The 18,720-nt window shown below is 40.4% G+C and overlaps 1 protein-coding gene across 2 annotated transcripts in view; it reads left to right on the top strand.

The window, feature by feature from the left end:
• Positions 1-18,720, top strand: part of kdm4b (lysine (K)-specific demethylase 4B) — a 57,690-nt gene that overhangs the window by 10,693 nt on the left and 28,277 nt on the right. For both annotated transcript variants that reach the window (XM_012882399.3, XM_036141037.1), the window contains 3 exons: positions 7,719-7,768; positions 15,462-15,565; positions 17,346-17,483. In XM_012882399.3, coding sequence (XP_012737853.2) covers positions 7,719-7,768; positions 15,462-15,565; positions 17,346-17,483 — 292 coding nt within the window. The remainder of the gene's footprint in view (positions 1-7,718; positions 7,769-15,461; positions 15,566-17,345; positions 17,484-18,720) is intronic.

Raw genomic sequence — 18,720 nt, forward strand, 5'->3', positions numbered from 1 at the left:
CCCGTTTATTACGCAACGTAAAATGAATAGCAGAAAACATGCGGAGGATCTAACGTGTCCATAAAGCACCACAGTTTAAGGCAAAATATTACATGTTCATTATCTAAGTCTGGGATTTTTTAAAAAAAATCTTTACAAAACTGAACTCTTATTAGTTTTAAGGCGGATAACTGCACATACTTGGTGTGACTTTTTTTATTTTATTTTTTTTTATTTTTTTTTTTATTCTTATTTGGTCTTTACATACCCATGTCATTTCTAAAAAGCCAATTAGTTATCAGATTGATGGACCTCTCAGCTCAGTATGAGGGCTTTAAACAGCTCTTCTCTGCACCGCCTTCTACTTTGGTTCACTTTCTGTCTAATGTCTCTCCTTCACTCTCCGCCTCTCCGTCTTGATTTCTTCCCAAGCACTCCCACATCCTTTTTTTTTTTTCTATTTCTTCTTCCTGAAACTGAATCAATTCCACTGCCATACTTGTGTGTGATGGGATAATTACAGGCAGTTAAACGGAGCATACTCCCTTAAAACACATTTGTACACCCTCTTTGTCTTTTTCTTCCTTTTCCCCCCTCATAGTGCAACGGTTTGTGAAATTAAGTCTATCCCCCTGGCAACTCTGCTCCCATCAAAGTCAGACCTCGTCATAACTACTGCTCAGACCCCCCCCCCCCCCTCCCCCTCAAACACACACACACACACACACACACACACACTAAGAGGGACACGGAAAGGTTCTCATCCTTGACTGCCAGTCATATTTGTCCACATCTTTCCTCCTTCATCATTTTATCTTCTTCTCTTTAATGTCGAAAGCTTCTCTATCAGCCCCGTAACCCCAACACACACACAAATAGGACTGCTGTCAGATGAAGGATTAGCCTTTGAGCATCTGAGTGGAAGACGGGGGAATGGCTGACGTATGTGAATTGGAAGGGAATTATATATATTTGTATTTAATGCTATGGTATGCAGGTGCAATGGTGCCAAGCTAGATGAAATTTAACAACACTGAAATGAGCATTAAGTTGATATTAATCTTTACATATAAAAAAAGCCACACAATAGGACATTTCCTAAACGGTCGGTTCTTTAGCACTTTATGCAACCAGTCATCTTTGCAAAGATAAGATTTCTATACAACCGTACGCACGCTTCACAACGAACAAGTCAGAGAGTGAAGGCGTAGCAGAGTTCCTCTGCTACGCCTGTCTGGGAACGGAGTCCATTATGAATCCATCATTTCCACACACCCCCTGTGTAGTCCAGGGGTTTTGAAGTATTATCATTTCTGAACTCGAAGAGGATAGAAAGGGTAATTATAGTTTTTGTCTTCAGGTCTGACACTGGGTGTGGCATTTTTGGACCTCAAGTTAGTTCGTTCAGGAAAGCACCGCTGTGGCTGTCGTAGTAGTGCAACTAAAGTATCAAGGGTATTACAGTATAATATAAAGTATATTACTGGGGTCTTTCTGTGCTCGTGTGACAGGAATGCAATAATACATATTTTGGAGCGATGGCGCCGTTTCATTTTAGTGTTTTTCAGAGACGGGCAGTGACATTTCACGGTATCCCTACAAAGGGCATGCAGGTGTAGAGAAATGCGGAGTAACAAACCACAACTAGTTGGTGTGCTTCGCAATACTTGCTTTTCTATGAATACATATTTTGGCTCTTTTACTTTAGTGAACTCTCCAATGGAAATAGAAAGTTCCCTAAAGGGAATTATATATTGTATATTATGTAGACACAGTATGAGATACAGACGCACCAATATTTTCTTGGTGGTATGAGTGAGTTCAATTGTTTAGATTTAGAAATATGGAAAACACAAAAGAAATAACCCTGTTTATACCTGTATTCCAGGTGTGCAGGAAGCAAATGAGGGCTGTAAATAAAGGTGCTCCTAAACTCCCGCTCTCCACCCCTTATAGTTAAATCTTAAGTGATGCGCTTGCAGGTCTTCGTTAAGTCTACAGAACATGTAAAGAGTTATTAGGGAAAGTCGGATTGTAAAAAGACAAACAAGGGTGGGTGTTTTTTAAAAAAATACTGTGAGGAGAGATTTAATGTTTTCCCGGTGTCAATCATTTTTGTCATGTTATAATTTATTTTTAGTAATTATTTTCACTTTTGAGTAGGGCTGGACTATATATCGAGATTTTAAAAATTTAATTTTTTTTCTTCAAGAGAAATGAGATGACTCTATTGGTTATATTGAGAAGGTCTATGGTGCGTTATAATTATACTTTTATGTATTGCAGTACGTTATTTTTCAGCTGATTCTCATATTGATCTATAGCTGTTTATTAAAAAATATGCCTGTGAGACATTTTGGATATAGCTTTGATTCAGAGACCCCTTTTTATAATTACTTTATGAAAAGAAAAACATACTGTGATAAATATTTTATATTGGTATTCAGCCTAAAACTATAGATTTTTTTTGGTCCATATCGCCCAGTCCTATTTTTGAATACAGTATTTGTCAGACCATAAGGTTCACAGGATTATAAGGCGCATTACATATGTCCTCAAAAATGTCCCCAATTTCAGTGTATCATGATGGAGTAAAAAAGTTTAGCGCACCAAGAGGTATTTAACCGGTCCTGTCGCTGTCCCGACACAGAAGAGCTTTGCCGAACGCACCTTTCTCTCCCTCTGTCGGTATTGCAGTTCAGATGAAACAAACCAACCCCCCCAGGCAGAGATTCTGCTTTTAACATAATCAGACTTCCCCAGTTTTCATTAGAGAAATCAAATCTGGTCAACTTACACCGCTCTCTCCTGAGAGGGAGGGCTATCCGTCTCTGTGGGGACAACAGGGTAGTTGGACTGCACTGCCCTGTTTCTAACATAAATAAACTTCAATGTCATATTGAATTAACTTACTTGGTTTATTGTTTGTAGCGCGCACTCCGGGCGCAGCCTACCTTACATGAATGCACTCCTGGTTTTGACATTACAGTCAGGCAGCCGTGCAAACTGCTCAGGGGTCCTGCTACAGGGCCGATCAGGTAGTGACACAGTGTGCCGTAATGCTCCGAATATCCATTGAGCGGAGCGGCTTCGTTGCTAACCAAAGTGGCACTTGCACGTTTTAGCAAATTTTTGGAGCACATATTACAATATAAAATCGGTATTGAACTTATTCTTTGCAATGTGTGTCAAAGCTCAGCCAGACTAGGGTGTAGAGAGCGTCTGTGAACAGCAATTTGCCGTAGGTTACTGGATGTAAGCGTAGACTTTAACTAGGCTGTTCAAACACATTATTCTAACCTGCTTGAAGGTTGAACCTCTGTCTCAGTTGTTTTGCGACCTCTACCAGGTTTTCTCCCTGGATTGCCCTGTATTTAGCTCCATCCATCCTCCCGCCAAGTTAAATCAGCTTCACCATGCAGAAGAATTACATCACCATTACATGATGCTGCCACCCTCGGGTTCCACGATGGCGATTGCAAATCCAGGGTGCCATGCATGGCGTTTAGCATGCAGGAGAGTTTAATTTTGGTCGCATCTGACCATAGCTCCTTGTTCCACTTGCTTGCTGTGTCCCCTGCATAAGGAGCAGCAAACAGGACTTCTTATGGCTTTCTTTCAACAATAGCTTCCTTCTTGCCGCCCTCACACTTTGATCAGATGAGTCAAACGTTACAGGCCTCTCAGAACGAAGAAAAGGGTCCTCCTTTTGGGAAAAGGATGTATTTCTGGCTCTAAATTGGGTATGACTCACTGCCTGAAGTAGAAGGATTTTAAGTGTATCAGAGTATAAAAATAGCCGGAGATTGATTAGCGCAGAGAGGAAGCTTCCGCAGTAATGAGGCCATTGTAACAGACTCGTCGTGAAGCGGGAGCGAAGCTGAAAGGTGAAATTTGTGACTCGCAGCTTATTTATTGAGTTGCAAATACCGCAAATGGATTGCAGTTCAGTGGGAATGGCTGTGCAGCCTCTCGGTCTGTGAGGACTCCTTAATTCCACCTGCCAGGAAGACCGGCCCACCATAGATTAATCATACTCCTCCTCAGAGGGGGAGGGAGTATAAGTTAAAGCCTTCTTTTCCTGTGTGTTGTCTTATGTGTTTTTTTTCTCCGCCGTCTCTGGAGTGACATACATGTTGCTGCCATGGTAACAGTGGTCGATGGGATTTGGTAGACCCAGACTGCACTGCTGATTTTTTTTTTTTGTAGTTTGCAGCTTGCATGGAGCAGACGGTCCAACACATGTTCTCTGACTTGTTCGTTCTGAAGCGTGCGTACGGTTGTATAGAAATCTTATCTTTGCAAAGATGACTGGTTGCATAAAGTGCTAAAGAACCGACCGTTTAGGTAATGTCCTATTGTGTGGCGTTTGAAATGAGCATTAAGTTGATAATAATCTTTACATATAAAGAGTGTTGTTAATTTCATCTAGCTTGACACCTTTGCACCTGCATACCATAGTATTAAATACAAGCAATTAGCTGTTTCTGGCTTGTTCAATGTTAAATTGATTCAGCTGTTCTTTTTAACACAAAGACAATTTACAGTTTTTTTTATTTTATTTATTTTTTTAAATTACCGTTGTAAATTGACAGTAAAGTGCATTTTGTGTGAAGTTGGCTTGAAAAGGTCAACAAGGCAGAGCGATTTTCCCCCCCGTTTAAGACCGAGTCTCAGCGCTTCATGCCTTCTCATTTTGCCGCTTATGAGAACGCCTGCTGGGCACATGCAAAGTGCGGCCGCTAATGAAAAACCATAGCCTGAAGTCAGGCTGGATTTGGAATAAATGCAAAGTTTCCAATCGTCTCTGGAGGATAATGGGATCTGCCAGCAGTTGGACGTTATTACTTTTTATTGTCTTTGTTACACAGCCACAGGACAAGCTAATACTCTGATCTTATAGATTTGTTTTCCTTCCTTGTGTGTTATGTGTAGGTCCAAAAAATGCGAAGCTTATGGTAAACTGGCCTGGTGTTCATTTGTGTGGTGTTAAATCTTTCTTAGCTCAGCCACAGCTTTTAAAATATAAACCTAAATTACCCTGATTTTTTTTCTTTTAATGGCTCTTTTGATAAGCCTTGAACGTCATGGATCATGTTTGTCAGACAGCACAGATAAACACTCCTGTTTAGTGTAGGAAAAAGCCCTGAAGCAGAGTGCGACCACGTGAAGGTCCGGGCTTTAGTCTACAGGTGGCAGTGTGCCTCCATTTCTTTAACAACCTCTGGTGAAATGGACTTCGTCTTGTACTCGACTTTCTTTATTTTTATCTCCCCCTTTATGTCCCACGCTTCTGCTCATTCCTCTTGTCTCTCATTAAGTGTTGTTGCCTCTCACCATATCTGTCTTTCTTTCTCCGTTACTTCTTCCATTTCTCAGTTTGTTTCAAGCATCCATGAGGTTCAGCCAGAAAGGATAGATGGGGTGTTTCATCCGCCCGGAGTTTACAGACTGTCGTCTCTGGAGGGCTACACAAACTAGTGGAAATAATTAGAAGGAAGAAGAATATCTAATGCTTTTTTTTTTTTTTTAAACAAATGAGCAGATTAGGGTCTTGCTTATGCTCTCCCACTCTGTTTTTACAATTTCATTTAGTTTCTAAATGCAGCATCTGACATTTGGACTAATGCTTCATGCCGTTTCAGTGCCTACCTGCTGTAAAATCAGCATAAACACATTCATAATGGTAATGCCTTCTTCCTCTGTAACACAGAAGGCTACAGGGTTGGTTTAATTTTATACTAATAAGTCTGATAAAACGCATAGTGGGGAGGATGGAAAATTCAAACAGATGTTAAACAAAAAAAATCGAGACTAGGAGAATACAAATGCTTGTGTTAAAAAAATATATAATTTAATTCAGCTCAACCATTGAAACATATTGATTATTCCACACGGGGTGATTTATTTCAGGCGTTTATTCTTGTTGACTTTGATAGATACAGGTTATAGCTCACAAAAACTCAGATTTTGGTTCTCAGAAGATTATAGCAGCGGATGACAGTTGAAAAAATAGATTTGTATTATAGATATATGTCCTTGTTATGGCCTACACAACCAAGGGGAAGACTGTGACTTGACTGTTGTCCAGCAGACAGTCATTGACACCCCCTACAAGGTAAGTAAAGTACAAAAGCTCGTTGCTAAGGAAGCATTTTGTTCACACGTTGCTGAATCCAAGCATTTAAATGGAAAGATGACTGGAAAGAAAACAGTTTGGCAGAAAAAGGGTTAGAACTAAGATTCCAGAGTCTGTAGGGAGGATGACGAGGACCAGAGTCCAAGGTGATGTTGCTACAATCTGATATCTTTAGGTGGCATGTCCTCTGCTGCTCTTTAAATTATTTTTGTAGTATTAAAATCTCATGGGTTGCTAAATGTTGCGATTTCATGAGCTGCTAGTCGTAATCATCAAAATACTTGAAATGAATCACCCACGTGATCTAAAAGTGTTTTTTTTTTTTTTTTGTGTGCCTCATTTTGAACTGAGCAGTACTGACAGGGAATGGAGGGGAGGGGGGGGGGGGGGGGTAAATGTTGAGCCACCAGGGAACGAGTGTGAGGTGATGCAACGCAAACCTGTGACCGCTGAGAATCACAAACCGATTGATCTGTCCATCAGTCTGAGAAATGCGCTGAAAGGCCGAATCTGATGCCGACCTATACAAGCGGAAAAGACAACATGGGGGGGGGGGTGCAAATTGCAGAAAGATGATCTGAAAAGGGCTTATATGTTCTCAATCTATACAAGTTTGTATTTTTAACTGAAGTACTGAAGTGTTATTGACCATATTTGTCGACATGCACCTGTAGAATTACTTAAAACAGGAATCTCACCCCTCAAATATTATAAAGAAAGCTGGTCTTCACAATGCTTATTACATCAGTGCAATAAAAAAATTGCACCCAGGACTATTTTTATTATTATTTTTTAAAACTCCTCAGAGCTGTAGGAAAAAATATCCAGCACTCTAAAAACAGTCCTTTCTTCCTTTACTGGATATTCTTTTCATTTATTCTATCACCACCTTCCTTTTTTTCCTCTCTTCCTGGCGTTCAGACATTTTCTTATATGCATCCCAGCAGAAAGATTTATTTAGCACTTGTTTTTTTTTTTCTGAGACTGATGCTGTTGTGTTAGTATTAATTCTTAAAGCAGTTTCACAGTCATGTCCTCATGTAAATTGCACAAATGTCACCACTGAAGGGATTTTTCTTTCCACATTTATTTTTTATCAAACAACAAAAGAAACAGCTTTGTACCCATGAAGTGTAACTAGCTAGTAATGTGCAGCATGGATTGGTTTTGAGTGTGGCGTGTTCGTGTGCGAAAGCCCTGAGCTTCTAGTTTGTTCGTTTTCACTATTTTTCCACCAGAGTCTCTGCTTTATTTCATTATTTTCAGCTATACTCATCATGAGTTTGATATTGCAATATAGAATTTAAGATTACTTTGTGTTCATATGAGGATATTTGCCTCCTTTTTGTAAACCAAGCGTAATCATGGATCAAAAGAAGGCCGTGTGCTATTTGCTTAAGATGCAAAATGACATGAATGTCGTTTTTTTTTTTGTTTGACAAGATTTGTGGAGCAGGCGTTGCAAAAAAATCATTTGCACATTTGAACAAATTAGATTTTAGTAAACGGCGTGTTCAAAGTTGATAAGAGCTCAGGCTTTTGATCGCCGGGCTTGGCTGCATCAGACCAAACTGAGCACCTCTTTGGTCTCTCTTTGCAGGTACACTGTTCCTCCTGAGCACGGCAAGAGACTGGAGAGGCTTGCACAAGGTAAGCAAAATAATGAACGTTATTTTTCACATGTCATATTTTTTTTTTCTTCTGTTTTACCACATTTAAATGTTTCGCTTGCTTTACTCAGTCAGAACATCTAAGTCATGCCGTTTAGCGCACAAAGGATGAACAAATGTTATGAGCCGTGGATGAATTTTCATGCTTTTGGATCCCGCTTATTGTGTTTTCTTAATTGTAAGGCAAGCTGTGTTAATCAGCTTTGGCTGAACCATGTTGTTTTGCTTTCTCACAGGTCTGTTGCTAAGTTTGAATTGACGTTTTCTGCTGTTATTTATGAATTTTCACAGTGACTTGTTTCTCTTTCTACCCCACCACTTGTTCCTCATTTCTCACATGCATCTCATCTAATAATTCCTCCATGTGTGTCTATAGACACAGACTTAGACAACTTTATTTGTCATTTTGTATGCACAGAGTGCGTACAGAACGAAATTTTGTTGCATACAGCTTGTAAATTGCAGTAAAATTAAATTACAGTATAAGGTGCAGCAGTGATTTTTAAAAGTAAACAATTGAAATGTAGACAATGCAGGAGAATAGCATTGTAGCTAACTACCTCTGGTTAGTTCTGTCTTTTCTCAGATCCTCTGTTCTTTGTCCTGCCGTTGCTACCTGGCTGAATTTTGTTCTGATAGGGTTGTTTTAGAAGCCTTGCTCCCTCCGTTTTTGTTAATAAATTGTTATGGCCATCTGTTTCCTGGAAGCCCATATCGGAGTCTTTTGTTTACAGCCAATGATGGGAGCAAACCTGTGGTCGTCAAACATGGATCCAGCAGTTCAGGGAATCACACTGAGTTTTCTTTCTTTTTGACTTGAGCTCAATAAGACTGAGGGCTCCAAGCATTCTGTTTCATCCTCCATGGAGGTCAAGCATTGCCCTCTCTTCGGTACCTGACTTGCTTTCAAGATGCTTCTCACCCTAGATACGCCCCTCCCCTGGGCTCGGTACTAATCTAGCTCCAAGCTTCAGTCCGAGCCTAGCTCCACAGCCAAAATCCGACTGATTTCAGCTTGACACCATAGGCACAATCCATGTTAAGCTCCATGTTATGTTTCCAGTCCCAAGCCTGAGGAATGTCTTATGTTCCTGCTGGAGCTCATCATGCTTAAAGGTGCATAGCCACATTATTTGACTTTTTAAAAAATTTGTCAGTAGCTCCTTTTGGTTACATACAAAGTTTTTATGAAAGATTATCACGTCCTGCTGCCATATTAGTTATTATTTTTGCTGTTTATGCTGTGTTTTTAATCAGTTTGTAAGTAAATAAAGCCTTTTGTGTTTATTTTTAATAACAGAGGAAGTACAACACTGCGCATGCGCAGCAGGGGTTAAAACAAGGAAGCAGCTAATGGCTGTTAGCATCTGCCAGTGAAACAATGAAGAAAGGTTCAAGATCCAGTGGGGGGGGAAAAAAGCAAAAATATTTGATTCCAAGAGGGAAAAGACTGGGATGTCGCTGGGAATACAGTATGACGGTTGGTGTTCTCTGAAGCGGACGCTAAACCTGCCGCTTGCTCAGATGTAACCGCAGAGTTGATTGACGTGAGTAAATGTTCTGATATGAGGCTCTTAAAGTTGCTGTAAATCGGTGTATTTAATTAATAATGGTTAGCCTTTGATCACGCTGAGCTGCCGCTTTACTGTGAAGCATTGCAGAGGATTAGGCTCGGTCCGGCATTATTTACAAGTGATTTATTTTTTTAAGTAAACCGACATTATGTTAATTCTGCAGTACTGTCGGTAGCTGGCGCCACGCCTGTTTATTTCTGTTCATGGCACTCGGCGCAATCAAAACACTATGAATATGGAGGCTTGGTGTATATAACTTTATTTTATAGTGATCAAACGTTTTTTGGTTTCTTTTTATAAGCATATAATGTGGCTATATACTTTTAACGCCATTCGCTCAGTCTTAGTTCAGGTTCTTACTTCAGCCTGACCTTTGTTCCATAGATCAGCCTGGAGCTTCTCCACTTCGGGCCATAAGTAGTAGGGCTGAATGATATAGGAAAAAAAGCATATTGATTAAAATATAAATCATATTGATCGATATCGGTAATTATTAACAATTCAAAACATATTTAAGTGCAGCCCTGGCCGTTTTATGCTGTTGCTTAGCAACCTATTTTTAGATATGGAACACACAAACACTGAATTCAAACTCGTTGTTCAACCAACTTTTTACTAAGTTTTTAAAGTAGAAAAAAAGAACACGGGATCTCTGAACTCGTTGAAGGGGGCGGAGCTTGGTGACGGAGCATTCCTGGGTCTGCGTTTGTGATTAGTTGGGAGGATGTAACGACTGTAATATTAACCTACATGGCTAGAATGCAAAAGGAAGAAAAACTGTTATTCTATTGAACTTTTTACTGACCCTTTTTTTTCCATCATCAATATACGTCTATTGCTCGATAAATATTGTTATTGAATTATTGTCCAGCCCTAATATGTAGGCCGGGTTACCTGATTGACCTTCTTAAAGATCAGCGCTCAATTTCTGACTACTTAAGAGGTCTCTGCTCCGCCTTCCATCCAACAACAGTGCCTGAGAAACAGCTATATAACTAGTGAATACAGCCATACACTCTGGGGCCCTGCCCTATAAAAACCTTTGACATGTGTTCTGTGGGTGGATGCATCAGTGTCCTACTTTCTTAGGATTTCTTTGTCACTTTGCTGACAGGAGAAGTGCAGCTTGAAAAATGTCTGTGCTAAACAGATCAGGAGGGTAGAGAACAGTGGATTTAGAGGGGAGGTAAATTGAGCTGAAAAGGGTAGGGAAAATAAAACAAAAGTGCAGACTAAAACAACAAGAATAAAATAAAAATCCCTGAAACTTATGAAAGACAGCTTTGACGAGCTTTTTTTTGACAGGTCGGTTGTGTTTTCTGCTAGTTATTTTTTTTTTTTTTTTTTGGTCCCTCCATACTGTCGTTTTGTGTGAAAATTTAAGTATTTCAAAAAAGTTTCAGAAAAATTATTTTACTTGTTTTATAAAACAGATATTGTTCTTCTCTAAATCTTATTTTTGTGTGTGTCAATGTTTAGTCGTTGAGAGAAACAAACTAGAGCCGAACCCTTTGCCATTGCTGTCCAGATCAAAAGCGTACTTTTGATCTGGACAAAAGCGTACTTTAGCTGTACGTTTGTGAACGTTTGTGAACCTTGTACAAACGTACAGCTAAAGTGGCAAAAATATGTGACCTCACTAATTAATGTCTTATACTCACAGAATCAGTATTAATTGCTAGTTTTGATTCTGTCAAATATGTTTGTCGGTTATTGTTGTAATACTAGAAAGAGTTGAGCCTTACCCTAAAAGGGTAAGAAATAGACTTTGTCACATTCACTTTTACTTTATTGCAGCAAACTCCCGTAATAATCCCACGAAGACGAGCCGCCCTCTGAGTTGACTCTGGCTTATGAGAAATGGCGAATCCAGCCTGCGATCTCCGTACACAGCTTTAAAATCAATATAGAGCACTACACATAATAGGTGTTGGACAGCTACCCTTTCTAAAGGCTTCCTCACACTGTTTGATGCCTTTTTGATTGTGAGATTTCAAGCGACGCCTCTATGGAAGGAACTACCCGTGGCTGAAGTCCAGGGATGTTTTCATCTCCGTTAGGCCTGTCCAACGGGCATTACTGATAAATATGCACTGTGTGTTTAGCTCAAATTTTAAAATCAGCCGGCAAAAGCTGGTGTGGCCTTCCACAGGTCAGCTACTTTAGGGCTGTGACTGCCTAGCTTGGCGAGTCAGAGGCAAAATAGTTGCTGGTTCACTTCAGCACTCTGTGTTTTAGGGCAATGGATGTACATAAACTAATGTGTAGATGGCTTCCTCTGCAGACGTTTCTGCCTAGGTCAAATGAGTACTCTACTTCTCATCTAATGTCAATACTCAATCCCATATGCTAGCTTTTCATCGGCCAGGCTGGCTGCCGGTTTTTGGAAAGTATGTGGCCTCCGCCAGCACCTATGTATCGGTTTTATTGAGCCTGCCTGCTCAGTGAAATAATCTGAATGATATTCTCCTTTGTGCCATATTCAGTGTCAAAGTAAGACGCATTATCTGAGGTGGATAAATGAGACGCGGCGAAGTGAACCCATTCTGTCTTCTTTCCGTGACGCATGACGTCTGCTTTCATCCCCTGCTTTCTTTTTAAGATCTTGTGGGCCCGTCTTTCTCTTATTTTTCCATTTTGATCAATGGGGATTAACTTTGGTGTTGCGCGTCGCTCGGAGAGGAGGGGGATCGGCGGCGTGATGGAGACTTGCTTAATCCAAAGTACATAACACAGAACGTCTGGGGCTGTTGTGACGTGCTCAAAACAAACCAGTGATCAATGCTATCCTTTAAGGATAGAGTAGCTGGGATTTGTCGCCCGCTACTTGGAATATAAGAGGCAAGTAGTCGCTTTATAAGCTGTGTTTTTCACTGATATTGATTACAAATTAGATGTTTACACGCCCGGTAGAGGTTATTTTTATGGATTTGCTCAAATTAAATCAAATCAAGGTGAAATTACATTATATACATTGACGCTTGCTTCTTTCAATTGGCTCTAAGATCTTACCTTAACAGCTGCCAGTTTGGATGAGGGCAGCTGTTAAAGGGTCAATATTTGACCCATTAAAGCCGTTGTTAGAGCATATATGACTAAGATCTCTGTGAGGTCCCCATCTGACGGCTATGATTGTAGCGGAAATGTCCAAAAGGAATGAGAATGTGGTCCTTTTGCATTCTTAACCCATTCCCGCATTCAGCGCAAGTTCACCCGTAATTTGTATCACATTGTTTGTTTCATTGTTTCTCCCATAATGTTGGACTTTGCATGTAAGCTGGCCAGGGTGGGAACATGCGGAGAGATGCAGAGAGAGAGGAGCATAATTCTGAAACTGAAAAGGACATAATGAAACCTTTAAGTTAATATTACCCTGTGGAGAGCTCGGAAAGCCAGCTGCATTTTAATGGGGATTAATACCCAGGCTCCGTCAGCACATTATTCACCTTTTTATCAGCTCCAACAAGCGCGAGGGCAGCGAGAGCGTGGAGTCCTTCTCTCTCCCACTTTTGCTTTGTAGGGAGGAACAGAGACTGAAACAATGTGGTGAAAATGAAGGATGAAATGGGCGGCGATTATACTGTCAGTTACTTTAAACTTTAACTGGTGGGAGGCTTAGATGGAACCCCTCCTCTGAAGTAAAAGCGGGTATAGACTATAAAGAATGGGGAGCGTTGTCAACGGGGGGAGTTCTAGCTTTCAATTATGCACAGGCCGTCTGAGAGCATAAACGAGCCTTTTGTTTCAGAGAGGGCCGGTTTTAAACCTCCAAAATGTCAGTCGGATTATGATCTCAAGCCAGTATGTGGCATTAAGGAAATGGATTTGTTTTGTTTAAAAAAAAAAAAACATGCAGCTTGAGAGGTTGAGGCAGCTCGACAAATGTGTGTGTTTGCTTATTAAAATATTAAGCTTTAATCTTAGATTTGCACAATGCGTAGTTTAAAAGGTCTTAGAAAATACTGCCACTGCAAGGGTTTTTAGTTAGGACCTCAGGGACACTGGATCAGCAGTTTTAGGAAAATGTAAAACCTCCTATTATTCAGGAGTAATTGTTTTTTCGGGAAACGCATGTGAGAACGTGGTTAGAAGAATGGGTTCTGTTCTTAATTGTTAGCCTAGTTTAATTAAACGGCACAGGATCCTCAGGCTAAGATTCTCCTCTTCGGTCGTCTTGAGTGGCATCACAGTTTTTAGGTGACAGCCCCCAGTCTCAGTTTAGTTCGGCAGTGCGAGCCATCAGATTTCTCCTGAAATCCAACAAGAAGCCTCACAATTGATGCATTTACATGGTCTTCGGTAATGCGATTATACCACACTTAAGGCAGCAAATTAATTTGCGTCCATGTCAGTGGGGGGAAACTGGATTTCCCTTTCCAGGTTATCGGATTATAACGGTAATGTGATAAACGCTGCTATTTTTCAGATGGAGAAAGCGCCTTAATTGTGAGTGTCAAAATGCCTTCGGATTATCTAAGGGTTGTTTGGAAATCTGTGTGGATTTTCCAGATGATAATCAGACCTTTTGAGTTTTTTTTTTCTATATGCAAAAGCCTTGCATGCTTTTACTGAAATGTTTTATTCTTCTACAGGTTCAAATATATACATACAGCCTCATATTTGGATAAATGTAACATAGCATGGTGTGAAGAAACTAAAAGTGCTCTATAAACAAGCTTCTGTGTAATGTTTGGCCACTCCTGTAGTTGGGTCCCGATGTTTTTAACAGGGTTGAGGTTATCAAGGCAAGACAAATTTATTTGTGTAGCACAATTCAGTACAGAGACAATGCAAAGTGCTTTACATGATTAAAATATAGGAAAATAAAACAGAATAAACGCAAGTAGGGATAGAATGTAGAAACAAAATAGAACACTAAAAACAATTGGACTAAAAAAGTTGAACTAGTGATGTTTCAGTAAAACAGTTTAACTAGAACAGTCGAAGGCAATCCTAAACAAATGTTTTTAATCTTGATTTAAAAGAACTCAGGCTTTCCGCACTTTTACAGTTTTCTGGAAGTTTGTTCCAGATAAGTGGAGCATAGAAACTAAATGCTGCTTCTCCGTGTTTGGTTCTGGTTCTAGGTATGCAGAGCAGGCTGGAGCCAGAAAACCTTAGTGGTCTGGAGGGTTTATACGCTGATAACAAGTCTGTGATGAATTTAGGCTCTAAGCCATTCAGGGATTTATAGACTAACAGAAGTATTTTAAAGTCTATTCTCTGAGATACAGGGAGCCAGTGTAAGGACTTTAGAACTGGGGTTATGTGCTAGCATCCATTCCACAAATGTATCGTTAGCCTGCCGTTGCCGTTCCAAAACCAGTTTTGATTTGTATTTGGACTAAATGTGCTGATTCAGACCCAAATCGCCGCCCTCAGAAGAAAGACAACTGGTTAGGAGTAGAGGTGTGCAAAATGATCGTCATGACGATGCATCGCGATTCTAATTTTCGCGATCTACTGCATCGATTCTTGACGCCAAGTATCGATTATTAATTTAAAAAAATTAATAAATAAAATTGCATGAATGGTTGGCGAATATCAGCCAAAATTATCCTTATTTTGTTATTTTAAGTTTTATATATCCTAGACACTTTTTGTCAGTGTGTCCACTCCAGTAATAGTAATATTTGTGTCCAGTAATCGTTTTCAAGGAAATACCCCCAAAAGTCATTTTAATAAATACAGCTATGTATGAATTCAGTTGCTTTCAGTTATGTATCAATTAAAGACACTATCCAGATCATACACAGCCAGTCAGCCACTGTATTTTTTTCTAACAGTGTTCAGTGAAAATATTGCAATGCATTGCGATACATTGCAATAATTCAAGTATCGTGATGCATCGTGATAGAATCGGATTGTGGCATGTGAATCGTGATTCGAATCGAATTGTGGCTTCTTTGGCAATACCCACCCCTAGTAAGGAGATTCAGGAGCATCCCAAAAACCAGCAAGGCTAAAGCCTGTCATAGACCGGAAGAAGCTGGGGAACCGGTTTCACTGCTCCGTCATCGGCCCGAACCGAACCAGGTCCACGTTATTCATGTTAAGAGCAGATCTGAACACGACCACGTGCTTTCTGTCCCTTTTTAGGATTCTTCCCTGGCAGCTCCCAAGGCTGCGACGCCTTCCTCCGTCACAAGATGACTCTGATATCTCCATCCATCCTGAAGAAATACGGCATTCCCTTTAACAGGGTGAGTGGCGCACACACGATGCAAACCAACATTTATCGATCAGCACGATCAATCTGTTATCCAGAAGTATTTGTAGCTTTATTCAGCCAGGCGGTCGCATCAGAAGAGAGGCGCTTAAGAATGCATCGACCGGCATCTGCTGTTAATTGCTGTTTATTCATCTTAAGCCTCGCCGAAGCAGTTGGCCGGGAAGCATTAAAGAAGTTTGAAATACCAAAATTAAGAGTCAGAAAAGTTATCTTCGCCTCCCCGCTGTTCCTTTCTTGGGCCAGCCATAAATTACGGGAGAGGTTTCAAATGACTCAGCGTTGACGCAGCCATGAGTAAAGATTGTCATCCATGCCTGCCACAGAAAATGAATTGCCATCTTTTCACCTTTCTGTTGCAGCACAAACCTCCACAGTGCAAAAAGGGAAAAAAAAAAAACGTTAATAAGAAATTGAAGAGTGCGTAAGGCAGAGGGCAGACATCCAAAGTTTTGCACAGCCAGCATAAGACCCCCTCCACCTAACTTCTTCCAGCACTCCCCCCCCCTCAGGACGTCATTATCACAGCGAACATGTTGCGTTGCTGCACACCTACCAGTACCTTTCCCGATTCATGTGTAAAAATAAAACGCTCCTCTGTTCTTGCCAGAGCGAAGAGGGATTTGTTGGTTTTGTATGTGAACCACGACTGTTAGCTGAGGAAGTTAATGTCTCGCTTTCAGCCCCTCTTCCCCCCCCCCCCCCATGCCTGTGTTTCCGTCTGGCTTGATGTGTCTCTTGATTGCAGGCAGCCAGGTTTCTCAAAGACGTTGTGATTCGCAGTCGCATACGTAGGGCTTAAGTTTCGGGGCAATATGCAAAAAGACAATAAAACTAAGGTGTTGTCGTATTTTTATACAATGTCAGAATAACATCAAGCTCGCAGGAAGATGCTAAACTCTGGGAGCTGCAGTTACGTTTGGTTCCTTTTTAAAAAAAAAAAAAAAAAACTTTTCTTCCTCCAGCCTAACTCCCTGATTGTCTCTAAAACTTTCACTGAGACAGATGGGTAATAATTGAATGCTTTACACCTTTTTGGTTATCTAACAATCTCAGCTCTTAGCCAAAATAAGTTATTAAATGAACAAGTTTCATCCTGGCATGTTTTAGAAAGAAGGCCCAATTTAGATTTTCAGCCTTCTGATGGAAAATACAGCGATACAGAAATCCATTGGCAATTTTCGGAAGATCAAATATTCAAAACAAATCTTTTTTTCTTTAAATCCATAAAAATGTTATACTTTGACATTTTACTTTTGTAAACCCATAAAAAGCATGTACTTGAAGTAGTTTTTTTAGTTTAGTAACCAGTCAAAGGTTTGGCCACAGCTTCATTCAACAGTTGTTTTTATTCCAAAATGGGGTTTAGGTGACTACCTCATGAAGCTCATGGAGAGAAACAAAGGGGGACTGCTTTGAAAAATGCAAAAGATGTTTTGAATTGTTCCACGATTAAAAATGAGAATAAGGAAAAGCCTTTGAGTGACATGGCTGTGTCCAAACTTTTAACTGATAGTGTGCATATCAGATAAAGGTAAGTGTGTGTTTTAATGGAGAAATGAGAATTATCCCTCCAGTTTTTCTGTTTGCTTCAAAACTACGTCTTCGACAAGGAGCCTGCAGCATTTTTTTTTTTTTTGCCAATTTATTTTTTTTTAAGTAAGTAGTTGACAGATTAGTTTGTTGGCAGTTTGACAATAAATGAAATCTGAACTACATTTCCTTTTTTGTTGTTTTATTTTCTATCTGAACAGATAACTCAGAATGAAGGGGAGTTTATGATTACCTTCCCCTATGGCTACCATGCTGGCTTCAACCACGGCTTCAACTGCGCAGAATCCACCAACTTTGCCACTCTGCGTTGGGTGGACTACGGGAAGAACGCCACCCTGGTAAGATGAGACAGACCAGATGTACACATCTTTAAGTTTTGTGGTCAAAGTGTCAGAATTCGTGGAAAGTTTTTGTGGTCTTGAAATCGTTTGGCGTGATCTCAATGTGCTCCAATTTAAAGGGGCAGTAATACATATTTGGCAGCCCTGCGAAATAATAATACTCAGAGCTGATTGGCATGACTCAAAAACCAGTATGAGTATTTTTCTGAGTTTTGATACCAGTCACGTACTTTAATTTAGCTCAACATGTTTCTAGTCTATACACAAGGAAAGGTTGACCCCTTGAACGCTCACCGTCTTTATCCCAGCTCTCTATCTGTAGTCAGATGAAGACTTGGAATAAAATAGATTCTGCTGTGATTTAGCAGCTTCCCTTCTCCTCAAGGGATGAAGTCATAGATGTTATCGATATATAAAAGCGGCGTCTAGTTCTCTCCACCACGCCATCTGTTCTTGACGCCAACTGTACCACTTGAATCCTTGGGCTGACGCAAACTGCCTCCCTGCCTGTGGGCTGTTGAGCATGAAATTGACAGGGCATGGGTTGGTTTGTGAAAGGGAGTCCAACTACAATGTCCTCTGGAATAAAGTCCCTCTGCACTCATCTCTTTTCTATACATTCCACTTCATTTTGCTGCCCCCCCATCTCTCTTCAGATGTGTTTTTTTTTCTTCCCCCCTTTCTTGCTGTCTTCCTCTCTACTTGGCTGCATGTCAGATTTATGAGGTGCCAGTTTGCAGAAGTACATCTCCCTCCCTTCCAACTCCTTCTCATTTCCAGCCTTCCTACTTTACCCGTGCGACCACTTGTAATTCAGGAACCAGCAGTCCAGGCTTCAGTGCTCAGGGGAGCATCTCCTGCTCACTTTGTCTCAGTTTGATCAAGAAGAAGGGGTCGTTTCTGCTCTGCTGAACTAGGCCCACAGATTTACAGCGCAGCACACTGAGCCGGAGAAATGTTGAAATGCAGCACGAGCAGAGCGCTCTCAAAGTCCAGATGTTAGTTTGCTCTTGTTTGCATCCCTAAGAGATTAGTATTGATATTCTCAGAGGGGTTTCTTGTAAGCAAAATTAAATAGTTTGAGTAAAAGCTTTTAATACAGCATGAGAAATATAAAGTGGTGGGGATTTGTTATTTTGTTCTTTTTCTATTTTCTATACAGCTCTTTGTCAAGGCTACAGCTGTTTTTTTTTAATGTGCTAAAAGATAAATAATCTTTAACTTGAATTAAGCA

This window comes from Fundulus heteroclitus, chromosome 9 (assembly GCF_011125445.2).
Source record: "Fundulus heteroclitus isolate FHET01 chromosome 9, MU-UCD_Fhet_4.1, whole genome shotgun sequence".
NCBI lineage: Eukaryota > Metazoa > Chordata > Actinopteri > Cyprinodontiformes > Fundulidae > Fundulus > Fundulus heteroclitus.